This window comes from Solanum stenotomum, chromosome 12, assembly GCF_019186545.1.
Source record: "Solanum stenotomum isolate F172 chromosome 12, ASM1918654v1, whole genome shotgun sequence".
In the NCBI taxonomy this organism is placed as follows: domain Eukaryota; kingdom Viridiplantae; phylum Streptophyta; class Magnoliopsida; order Solanales; family Solanaceae; genus Solanum; species Solanum stenotomum.
This window is the reverse complement of record NC_064293.1, coordinates 46,322,541-46,335,654: the sequence shown is the minus strand read 5'-3', so window position 1 is coordinate 46,335,654 and position 13,114 is coordinate 46,322,541. Positions and strand designations below refer to the sequence as shown.

The 13,114-nt window shown below is 32.7% G+C and overlaps 1 protein-coding gene across 2 annotated transcripts in view; it reads right to left on the bottom strand.

The window, feature by feature from the left end:
• Nucleotides 1-7,379: 7,379 nt before the first annotated feature.
• LOC125847727 (uncharacterized) overlaps nt 7,380-13,114 on the bottom strand; it is a 46,605-nt gene continuing 40,870 nt past the window's right edge. Inside the window, exons 25-36 of one of the 2 annotated variants that reach the window (XM_049527400.1) lie at nt 12,667-12,792; nt 12,369-12,536; nt 12,021-12,149; nt 11,811-11,900; nt 11,292-11,398; nt 11,063-11,211; nt 10,125-10,207; nt 9,945-10,040; nt 9,673-9,795; nt 8,639-8,722; nt 8,183-8,326; nt 7,380-7,875 (exon numbers count right to left, since the gene is read on the bottom strand). In XM_049527400.1, coding sequence (XP_049383357.1) covers nt 7,552-7,875; nt 8,183-8,326; nt 8,639-8,722; nt 9,673-9,795; nt 9,945-10,040; nt 10,125-10,207; nt 11,063-11,211; nt 11,292-11,398; nt 11,811-11,900; nt 12,021-12,149; nt 12,369-12,536; nt 12,667-12,792 — 1,623 coding nt within the window. In that variant the 3' untranslated portion in view covers nt 7,380-7,551. Of the gene's footprint in view, nt 7,876-8,182; nt 8,327-8,638; nt 8,723-9,672; nt 9,796-9,944; nt 10,041-10,124; nt 10,208-11,062; nt 11,212-11,291; nt 11,399-11,810; nt 11,901-12,020; nt 12,150-12,368; nt 12,537-12,666; nt 12,843-13,114 lie in introns of those variants that run through there. The other variant, XM_049527401.1, reaches the window with a different exon arrangement.

Sequence of the window (13,114 nt, the reverse complement as noted above, 5' to 3'; positions counted from 1 at the left end):
AGTATTACAAAATGCAAATTTTTTATCCCAATTGGATGGGAAATAATATGGTTTAAATTGTTGATTAAGTTAACATAAATTGACACTCAAAAAGCTAAACACAACTACTAATTTAGGATGGAGATATATTAAGACGTAGATTTATTTAATACCCACGTAACACTTTACCAGATTTTTAGCCAAAGTTTGATTTTTTAAATTGAGACAAGGCACTTTGAAAACTAATCTATAATTATTAGTTATACTACCTAGTAGCTTTTTGAGACATTTTAAAATCTTAAAATAATGAGTAAGATATAAAGGTTCTTTATAATTTTTGTTAGATGCGTTAACAAATGCGGTCGTTAAATTCACATGTAAATTGTAATGCATTTACAAAGTGTTAAAAGGGACCTACCAAAGTTGACTATGTGAAATAACTTAAACATTCAACTCAGTATCTTGAGACATTTGAAGTGAAAATGTATAGGCTACTTTACAAAAAGAATATTTAAAAAATGAACTAATGAAGACAAGTAAATTGCTCTAAATTGATTTCTACAAACAAAATTCAAAAAAATACTAGTTAATTGTACTACTTAAATCAAATAACTATTTATTCTAGTCTCTTAATAATCGAATCTAGATAATATTATAAACCAAACATGCTCTAGCTATGGTTACAAATTGCAATAGCGGAATCAAATTTTTTACTTTTCAATTAAATTATTCTGCGTGAATTATTATGTAAGATCATTGAAAGAAAATGAAGTGATAGGCATTGATTCCAAAAATATTAAATTTGCAATTTGTATGCTAACGCTGTAGCAGGCTTATTTTATTGAAACAATCGTCTTACATTAGTCAGGAACGAAAATACTAAACATCATTGCTGTAAAAAAAAGAAAAAAAGAAGGGCAGTTCACCAAGAATTCCGTGTTAGCAGGTTCGGAGAAGAACCGTACCTCAAGAGGTGTGATGAAGATAGCCTAACTAATGCAAGCATTTGTGGCTGTTTTTAGGATCCGAACTCGTGATCTATAGGTCATACGAAGACAATTTTATTATTTCTTCAACAACAACAATAATATACCCTTTGTAGTTTCATAAAGTAGGATCTAGTGAAAGTAGAGTGTATACATATCTTGCTCTCTGGCTAAAAAAAATGCATCTCGTTTAAAAAAAAATAAATACAAATTCAAGCACAACTGATCATGTCAATGTGACATATTGAAGCAACTACTACTCATGCGTCAAGTTTCTGTCTTTTTTTTTTTTCCTCCTAATTCATCATTTTCTTCGTCCATTAAAAAAATATTACTAGTATTATTTTTGTACTTCGTAAAGCAAAAATTCTTATGAGTTACCTCAGGACAACTTTAAAATATTGTCAATAATCATGTTCTTTTTATAATATGAAAGTACTAGTGGACTTATTGGCATTTGTCTCTAAATTTATGCCTAAAAGTCAAAAGTGTTGATCTAAGCTTTGTTCCAGCATTACCTAAATAAATGGCCTCCAATTCTAAAAATATTTACAAGTAGTAAGATATTCATATCAAATCAATAAAATATATGATAAAAGACATTACATTTCTATTGCTAAATCATATAATTAATTGATATAAAATTTTAATCATAAGTTTTTTGACTTGATCATAATAAAATATTACGATTTGTTGTTCTACCAAGGTATTGTGGTAAATCTCTGTGGATGGTCAAAACCAAGGTACTTCTTTCCCTAATTTTCTGCTTAGATTTGTGAAATATGATTTTTGGGATTTATGCGTGAACTTAGATTTAACCATTCAATGCACAATCTCAAGTCAATGCATGAAAATTTTTTGCCAAAAATTCTTATACCTATCCCATAAGCATATATTTCAAATACTACATAAGAAGAGTAAGTAGAAAAGTCAGAGATTACCATGCAAGAATAATTGGGTGCTGCCAGAAGCACAACGAAAAGTCAAAAATTATTGGTCAAAACTCAGCTAAAAAAGAATATTTTAATTTAATTTATGAATTACATAACCCGTTATCTACTACTGTTTTAAGGATTACAAATTAGCCGATAGATATAATGTTCATCCAAGTGCAAAAAGGTATACGAACATCGTCATTTAGAAAAAAATTTGAAATGGACAAAACAAATGTCGTTTATTGAAGACAGAAACAAATTAAACTAACGTTAGATAAGGTGTTGACTTGGTCTACTTTGTCGTGCTATGACTAAGTCTCAGTTTGGAAGCTTATAAAATGATTTATCAGTTAACTTTTACTTTGTTGAAGACTTGGCACTAGGATCACGGCTCGGTTTGAGTCGATTATTGATTAAAATCAAAATTAAACCAATTTAATTGAATTTAAAATTATTAAAATCAAATCAAACCTAATATAATATACATTTATTGATTTGGTTGTTAATTATCGGTTTCGGTTATTAACCATATACATAAAATTAAAAGAAATAATTCATTCAAAACGTGAAAAAAGTGATATATTTATATATATAGTAGAGTAAACCTACTTAGCATGTTTCTTAAAAAAATATAGTACAGTAATTAATATGAATAGTTTATCACAATTTATATTACTAATATTTATTATTAATTTTTTAAAATTATTTTTAGCAAATATATAATTAATGCTAAGATGTATATGTTTCTCCTAATATGCTAAAAAAATAAAAATATATTTCTAACCTTGTGAACAAATAGAAATAACCAAGAATATATTATACTCAAACGTATAGCTTTTTATTGTAGAAATGAACCTAACCCAAATATGCGCCAGAGTCCACATATAAAACAAGGGCGTGTATAAATTGAGGATAGCCGTTTGGTTATTTTTCAATTTTTTTTTTTGGTATTGTTATAATCTTTTATTTTTACATTTTCACTCAAATATGCTCTAGAAAAAAATGTACAATAAACTAGAACCTACAAGGATTTTTATCCCCATGATGGCACGAGACAAATTGAAGACGAATCCAAAATTTTACAAAGTAACAAGCTAATTAATAACAAAAAATGTTTTTACAATTGCACAATTATATATAAAAATAAAAAGTGTACTTGCACTTGTGAAAATTTTGGATTTTTCGACTGATAAAATATAAATTTTAGGAAAAAGGGCTTGATAGTCCCTTCAACTTTGCCATTTGGAGTTGCCCTCGTCATGAAAGTAGCCCATGTATATCCTTACCGTTATACAAACGACTCACATATACCCCTACCGTTATAAAATGAGCTCACATATATCCTTAATTAACGAAAGTGAAAAAATTAGTTTTAAATTTATATTTTTGACTTTTAATTTTTTTAAAAATCATGTAGGGATATATATGATCATAATAGCAAAGTTCAAGATATATTTTAATCTTTTTTATACATAACTTATTTTTTGACGTCTTTGATTATCATTATTTGAGTTTCGTATTCTTATTTTATTTTTTTCTTTCGTTCCTTGGTGTAAAGAGAAAAATTTTAAACTAAATTTTTCTGTGGCTATATTATAATTTAAAACTATTTTTTCAGACTAAATTGTTATTTAGTTTTTGTATTTGAAAAACAATTGAGTCATCTATAAATAATTTTACAAGAAAATTAGTGGAACATAAATAAATTTGACAATCAAAATAATAAATTTAAATTAGTCGTTGAAACCAAAAAAATTATGTGTGAGGAGGATTAAATATACCCATATTAAAATTAATTTTTTTCACTTATGTTAGAGGAAAATGCTATATTTGAGTCATTTGTATAACAGTAGAAACATATATGAACCACTTTCATAATGAGGGATATATCGAGTTCTTTTCCCTAAATTTTATAGAAGAGACAGGAATTAGGTGTAAGTTAACCGAAACACTATAATAAGGCGGAGGAGAAGCAAGCGAGCACCAGAATGTTTGTAGAGAAATTAAAGGAGGAATTGGTTGATACTTGATATGCTAAATGTAATCTGTCCAAATAATGTGGGACACCACCCATTTTTTTAATTTCATAGGAATAAAAGGTTCAATTATAACCCTTATAATTCAAATATCAGATCTGATATTGGTAGGTTGGATATAATTTTTTTTATTTAATGTTTTCTTCGTAATGGATCATAAAATCAATTGACCCGATTATGTCGTCAAATAAACAATTATTAACACGGGTTGCAAATCAAGAACTTCCAAAAAGAACATCTTCCAGATTTGTTTTGTACCTACTTACTTTTGATTAATTTGTTTTAATCTAATCATATAATTCATCTTCCCGACATAAATATATTTATTATATTAATCTTTGGTTCTGTAATTTAGAAAAGTTGTTAAACGTCCCATAGACAAATGAAAATTCTCCAACTTCACTAAAAGATGTCAATGGTGGTAGGTGTTTGCACAACAAAAGTACTGCACATACATGTTCCATTTTGCAGTGGTTAAAGATGTACTACGTATAATATATAAGCATTTTTTTTAATTTAAAGCTAACATAGTTTACCTAAAATATAAATGTTAGATATTCGTGTCGGTTCATGAATATTTCTAAATTAATTAATTAGTGAAACTATTGATGCTTGAAGGACGAAATGATCAAAGAGTCTAAAAAATGGTGACCTATTCATTATTCACTTCAATGTAAATCGCTATTTCTATGGAAGTTGAAATCTTGCTGTGACTTTTTCGTTTCACTTGACACTTGTGATATGCTTTTAATTTAGTAGATCTTTATTGTTATTTTCCTCTGCGCACTAACTTGGGAGTATGTTGTAATTACATGATATGTGTATTTTTTTTGTTATAATCGTGGTGTTTGAGATCATACGATTATTATATTGTCACATAAATCTCTAAGCAGAGGTCCATAAAGCCATATTTACAGGGTTCAACTAATTTTAGTATTTTCGACATAAAACTTCAAGAAATAAGAAATTTCAAAACCGATAATATCAAAAATGCAATGTTAAAATTGAACTCATTAACTTTAAATCATCGGACATTTAGATAAGGCAGAAGCCCAAAGAGAGAGAGAGAGCTAAGCATATTTGAGGTTTCTTAACAAATTACATATGGTAGGGGGAGCAGAAAACATCCCCCTGTTCCAACCACTTGTGCTCATACTCATAATTCCTTGTGGAAGAAGTACTATCCAATAGACTTTGCAAATTTGCACTTATGGTGACGAAGTCTCCTTAACACAACATTTTGGTGATCAATCGATGATTTCAAATAGAGCTGACTACTTATTAATGAGCTTCCATTCTCACTATCTTGATTAATCACATTCTGGAACTCAGAGAAAGAAGGTTTTTGCTCTTTCGATATTATGAATGCCATGTTTTTTTTTTTAATGATTTGGATAACAACTAATCTATAAATAGCAAACTAGATGCAAATATTCCTGTGGGCAACTCTCTTGTCTTCTTCTGTATATTTGGGGATCCTCCGGTTTTATTTTAAGCAAGTGGTTTCTAGATACTGATGAATAAGTCATATAATACTAGCAAAACTTGGATACTTTGTATATAAGTAATGGTAACTCCTACTTTATCCTAAATGTATCCATCAATTGATAAAACAAACATAGGAAATAGTGGACTATAATAATGCATTTTATTTTAAGTTCTGGAGTAACAAAATAAAGTGCAATAGTTATCCTGAAGTGGAAGAGGGTGGGATTAAAGGACAATGCAAATAATAGTGGAAACGCCAACTCCGGATTTTATGCAAAATGAATCTCTATTTAAGTTATAACCCAAATTTGTAATTTTTTTTTATGTATTATCTAGGAAAGAAACCACGGCGAACAATAGGCTAATTTAACCAAAGGGGAAAAAATAAATCAAAGGAGTAATCTCCTATATACAACTCCATGTTGATTTCTACAAACAAATTTAATTTCTATAACCAGTTACTAATGAAATCAAATTAGTTATTTAATCTCTACAAATTGCAATTGGCAATCAAAATTAGTGACTTGTCAATTTATAACAGGCCACGTGAAACCATCGCTCTAACTTAGTTATTTATATATATTGGATTGATCCTTTTTTTGTTGAAGTATGGGTGAATTGATGGAAATATCATGTTTTCATAAAGCATAAAGAACTGACGATTTCTCCAAGCAGAGACCGATAGGAAGCCACAGTTAACGGATTTTCATATTTTTGACATAGAGCGAAAATATATACATTGAAATTTCAATAAATATGAAATTTTGAATTCATAACATTCGAGAAAGTACAATGTGTTCCGTGCTAAAAACCTTAAAATTGAAGTCACTAACTTCAAATCCGGACCTTGACTCGGTCTTCAAGACATGATTCATACATTTTGGGGCAGATGCAGTATGTATATAACATGTGGATTCGATAGAATTCAGTAGCTTTGATTCCATGTCCTAGAATCCAAAACTCATAAGGTTCAAACTTAGACTCCGCCCACAGAAACCAGGAGACAAGAGAGCTAAGGATGTTTGGTACAAGGAGGGTAATATAAATACTAGGGGGAGCAGAAAACGTCTCCCTGTTCAAGCCACTTGTGCTCATAATAATCCTTTGTCGAATAACTGTTCAATAGAGTCTTTAAATTTCCACGAACCTTTTGCAAGCATTTGTGGTGACGAAGTCTCCTCAGCACAACTTTTTTGTCAAGATTTTCATGGGACGATGACTTCAAATAGAGTTGGCTACTTATTACTACTCTGTTTCCACTCTCTGTCTCAACACTATCTTGATGATCACTGCCTATTTTCTCTTTGGATATCGGGAAAGCCATATTTCTTTGGATAGATTGTATTCTCACAACATAAAAGTGGAAGAATTGTGAGCTGTGACTAAATCTATAAATAACATTCATAACCCAAAACTTTCTGTGGGTATATTGTCTTCTTTTATATAGTATCGCATATTTGGGTTCCTCTGGTTTTATTAAAGCAAGTGGTTTTTTTATATACTGAATTAGTTATAAATACCTAGTATATAAGTAATAGCAACTCCCAATAAATGTGTGTCTCGATCAATTGATAAACAAAACATAGGAAGAGTGGACTATTAACCATTTATTTAACTTATCGAGTAGCAAATAAAGTGTCAGCACAATATTAACAAATGTAATGCTTATCCTGAAGTGGAAGAGAGGGGACAAATTTGTTGAAAATTAGAAGGTTGAAAGGGAAAGGAGAAGGCAAATTGGAGGAAACAGTGTGCTGCATCACTAGTTTTATTCTGATCATTTTACATCTATGGGCTCATTTTATAATCGTTTTTTTTAAAACTTTGATCTTGTTAATATTATGAATAAATTCACCAGGAAAGAAATTTAACTGATTAAAGTAAGCACACAGACATCGACTTCATTCAATTTCACAACATTCTGTAGGAAGTAAATTCTTGTACAGGTAACATAGAGGAAGACAAAAAAACATTTACTTATTTTTGCTTTGTTATATACATTTAATTCCATTACAGATAGAACACACTAATAAAAATGAAAGGGTAAGGACCATCTATTATCCTCTCATATGAATAAAATGCACTTGCTATTTATTTTACCTCGAAAAAGCTTAAGAAAAGAAAATGTTATTTGTCATTTCTCTCCAGGAAACTTAATAGGAAGCCACTAACAATCCTTCTAGCTATAGGATTAGATATATAGCGACATAATCGTCCATCGACATATGCTAGAATCCCTGATAGAACAAAATTTCCAATTCCCCATTTCCATACAAAGTCGAGCTTTTGTCCTGATGCAGGTACAATGGCTTTCTCATCATCACCTTCCACTTTCTGCTTCCAATTCATTTTCCCAACTGCTTTACTAGCTTGCTTCCGTAGCATCCGAATTGCAAAACTCACAAAAAGGTGTTCACACAAGGTCAGCACTGTTGGCACTACTCGCCATTCCTAAAGCAATAAACATTAATAGCAGTGTCAAACCAACATAATTGAAGAACACGTCATATTTCTTTGGGGCATACGTTAAAAAAAAAACTTGAAGATGAGAATATGGCAGAGAGGTCAAAATTCCTCAATTTACCAAGTAGAATATGCTTAGTGCAAAGAGTGCTCGTAAATTGGAACGACTGATCAGTAATGGAGCACGGAGATAACAATGCTATATCAGGAAAGTTCAAATGTTGATCACAAAAATCATTCAGTCCACAATTATCTGGTCATAGAAGAATGAAAGGGAAAAAAAAGTAATACTCACACGTTCCCCCCTCATGTGGCGCAAGGGACGAGCAGCTGTTGAAGTATCTCCTTTCAACAATGTTTTGCTAACAAGAAATCCCTTCACACGTTCCACAATCTCATCTATAAGAGAACTGCTTGGTGGTAGGTTCTTCAGGATAACCTTCACAATATAAAGAACATAAAAGCCTTTTGCAATTTATGTTGCATTTTGAGATTGGCATCACTACATGTGGCACTTAATTTGCTATGAACGGAAATTAGAGCTAAGCAGGCTAGATACCCTAGTGTATTACTAATTTTACTGTAGTTCTGACAAAAAAATTCAGTCTCATGAAGAATGTAACTACAGTGCTAGAAGTTTTCAGCCGCGGAATATTTATAAGTAAATAAAAAGCAGTGCTACAAGTTTTTAATTTTGGCATATCTTTGAAAAGGGCAAACCACACACGCAGAGAGAACAAAATTTAGTTACCTGATTGTCAATGACTCTGACTCTCAGGTATTCTTGCTTATACAATGTATCTAACATGGCTTGGAGATACCCTTCAATGTATAGCTGCATTACAACCGAAAGGGTCACTAAAATTTGATGCTTTAATATGCTAGAATAACTATAACCTCACAAACACACACTAGATATGAGATGATAGTAACTGCAGTGCATTGAAATATTCAGCACTAGATGTTTGTATAACCCCCAAAAACAACAGAAGAGAGAGCACCAACTAAACTGTCACACTGACAACAAGAGCAATAACAGCAGATATGTAACAGAATTAGCAGGAGATGTTCATTGTTAGCCTGACAACAGACCCTCAGATAGAAATCAGATGCTTCGTCAACAACTATCTTTAAAATTTCCAAGCTCTTCAGAGCCATCTAGCTAGATTCTTTCATCCAAAGGAATTTGGATCCCTGTAGGCCATTTTCTTTGATAGGAAACAGATTATGGTTGATCTTACTTAGATTCCTGTAGGCCATTTATTTGATAAGAAACAGATTATGGTTGATCTAATTAGATTCCTGTAGGCCATATTACAACTTTTAGGCCTACAGAAATGATGAGTTGTTGCACCTGAAGTTAATGCCATGTAGTCTATAGCTGATATTTTTTACTACATCAACAGTTATTTGGTTCACCATTATACAGGTTTATGCAGTTTAAAGTGCGGTTATTCAATGTCGTATAAACTGATTCCTTCCATGATAACAATCATCCTCTTCCCCTTTTACATGATAGATGAGTCATGAAGATCCAGGGTGAGTGGCAAGTTAGACATGAGTTAAAAGCTCGCTGAGCTGCACCAAAACCATGCCAGTTATGTCAATCAACACTACCATCTCAGCTGAGCTTTTGACCAAACAGTCCGAATATTCCGGATGGCACATAAAATGGAGCATTGATTTATCCCACTCAAACAACAGAAGTTTGCATCCACCAGCATCTGTTATCTCTAACAGAAAGAAGTTGAAATGGATAAGCAATCATCCGTGAATGCATTGTACCTCATCAACCCCAGGACTTCGATCAAGCCCAATTTTTCGATCAGGGCCACCTTCCATGAAAGCACTCCCCAGTAGCGTAGGTTCCATTGCCAATTTAAGTATTCCTTGATGAAAACCATTCACCTGGAAAGAACACATCAAATTGATTTGGGTGGCAGAGCCAAATTACAATCTGAAATAGTGCCTAACTAGCACTAGATCAAGGTTGAACACTTCGAGTTGGAACTTAGTAGTTATAGTATTTGTAATGCTATTAGATAAGATGTTCTTACCATTCCATTTAAACCACTAGCTTCTGCTCCTTTCAGAACCGAGTCTGATATTTCAGTGACAGCAGCAAACAGGATATTTGATCCTGCTGACTTAAACTGCATATGAAACATCCTTTGCAGCGTCATTGACAATTGCAAATCAACCATGAACAAAAAAATTAATAAAAATATATAACTTACAGTTTTCCCTAGATCACCGAAGTATCTTTTTGTTCCAGAAAACTCTTTACCATCAATACACTTACGAATGAGTTTGAAAGTACCTTCATCCAAAAGGTAAGCAGAGACTTTGATAAGGAAACATACATAAAGAAATGGGGAAAAGTCATACTTGCCAGTAAATACCAAGAGACCTGCAGCGAAGATTGTCATGCTAATTCTTCATTATAAAGCGAATTGAACCGGAAAAGCAGCTGATATCATTACTCTCATGAGAGTTGGGTATAAAGTACTGTATAGAAGTCCTGACATCCTATAATCTATTCGCACTGGAATTCAAATGTTCGAGCTGTTTTATGGTTTGAAAACTCTCCTTGATTTAGATTTATTCTAGTTATCAGGTTGGATTGGATTAAGTTACAAATTATCTCATTAAACATTAATTCGAAGAACTTCCACGTCATAGGCGCTCAAGAAAATGGGCAGAGTTAGTAATTCACAATTTTGCCTTGATAGACAAGCTATTTTCACTCGCCTATGCCTAATATGCCACTTCAGTATGATAATGTTGCTAAAAGAGTTTCAGTTTTGACAAGATTTATGGCGTACCGAAACAGCACCCAACACAAGAAGATCATATCTGCTAAGAAGCACACCTTGCCAAGGCATGTTAACCCAAAATAAGAAGACTGTAATATTCAAATAGTCTCCCATTAAACACACAAAGTTTTTCTTAAATTTCACATGAAGTATTTGTTTCCTGGTATTCTGATGCAAAGGCAAATTCAGTAGAGGCTGGAACAAAAGACCCCGTAAAAGCATCACTGCATCAAAGGAGATTAGCCACACAAATGCTTGTCCATGGAAGCACAGGTCACGTAACTGAGCAATACTCATCTAAAGTCTAAACATGGATGCACCAAGCAGTAAGCCAAGGATTTCGGAGTTCATGGGCATACCAATTGTGAGGCCAGGAAGATTAAGATGGCCATTAGAAGGATCAAAGAAAACATCGAGAGATGATGAAGCTAAGTCATCAAATATGGAAGCAAAAGCCGGTGGCAGCAAGGGACTTCCCTTTGCAATGTAGACTGCTCTCATTGCATACCTAGAGTGAATAGCAATTTTCAGCTACTATTGAGCAATAATTATTGAGAACATAAGCCAAACAAGTAAACACAGGCTTACCAAGAATAATGTTGGGCACATTTAATTGACAACTCCCGCAAAGTGACCAATGCATGAGTTACAAGGATGCCATTGAGCTCTACAGTCATATTTTTGACGGGAGGTATCTAAAAATGCAGATATCGGAAACAGAATGTTACACCACAGGTAAAATCAAGAACAGATCTTTGCTCAAATAGTAAGTATGAACAACTGTACAGAATTTTAATATTCCCTCATCAATTGACATTATATACTTCCATCCTGGGACAAGTTGACATCATCCTAGTAGTGGCTTCCGCAAGAAATTCACTATATATTCATAATTATTGGAAGCAATTATAGATATAATGACAAGAACAGTAACTTAGCTTCATTTTGGTTTTCAACTATCACAAGTTTCAAGAATTCAAATTTGCTCTGAAACTAACTTTTCAACTACTATCTTAATGTGATATACAAGCCATCTTAACATATTAAACTCCATTCCACTCAAATGGTGTCACGAAAAAGGGACAGAGGAAGTACTATGTATCAGACCTTTATAACACTGTGAAGTAAAGATCTTAGTGTCTCTTGCGTGGAGCTATGGTTAGCATAAGATTCCCCCGGAAGAAAGCTTGCCACAACCTTCAGGAACATTACCAGGAAAGAAAATGCGAGTTAATTCTGTGACTTAATTTTCCTCCTCGGTGATGAAACAACTTCCTTGGGGAGGGGGGCATAGTGAAACCAAAGTTCTGTAGACACCTTAACAGGATGGATCTCAAAATGATCAATATAATACTTTTGACTTGGAGTATTTGTATCTCTGAGGGACGTTCTCCAGAAAGGAACAATTCTCATTAATGTCTCTTCATCGAGGTTGAAATCAAGGGGCTGCAAAGAAAAATCAGCGGTATCAAGATGGAACAAACAGGCTATGCAAGTATACCAAAAATATGACAGTGAGCCAGTCACATGTCAATTCCCTATAGATCTTGGAACATTATGGTAAAGGCCTTTAAATGTCCCTGCCAAAACAGTTGGAACTTGTACAAGAATATGATAGTTCCAGAAGAGAGATTCATGCAGTATATATGTACAGCACAGTATTACCTGGAGCACAATTGATAAGTGTTGGACATGTTTGACACTAGAACTTGATGCAGCTAGAACAAGTCCAACACGGAGTACACGGTCATTTGTGTCAATATTTTCTATTTGGTGCCTCCGAAGCATTGATGCAAAAGGAGCTCCAACCCACTTAGGCTCCACACTCAGTGACTGCATCGTGATTACAGAGGCATTAGCAGTTTGAGGTTGAGAATACCATCAGGCAAGTCACTAGAACCAGACTTGGGACAGATGAGAACCACCACAGAAATGAATATAAAGCACCAGAAAAGAAAATTACCTGTACCCTGAGATGGTTGAGCTTGTGTTTTTCAGCAAACACGGCATCAAAGTCTATCCTATTTAGTCTTGCCAGAATGATTGGATTATAGATCAATGCATTGCTCTTATCCTTGTCAACTACATCCTTCAGTAGGTTGAAAGACGAATATGAACATCAGGTAAATGAGCTACTCCCTCCGTTCCAAAATACTTGCCACAATTATCTTTTTAAGAGTCAAACCATATGAACTTTTACGAACATTTTAAAATATAACTTTTCATCATATTTGATATAAGAAAAATTGCAATTTATAGTACTTTTTGTATAGTTTTTGAATATCTAAATTTTAATTTTAAAATATTGAATTAATTTTATCTAATTTAGCTTTGAAATTAGTCAAACTAACTCTAGAGAAGAGAAATATGACAACTATTTTTGGAACAGAGGGAGAATCTTTTAAGCAATT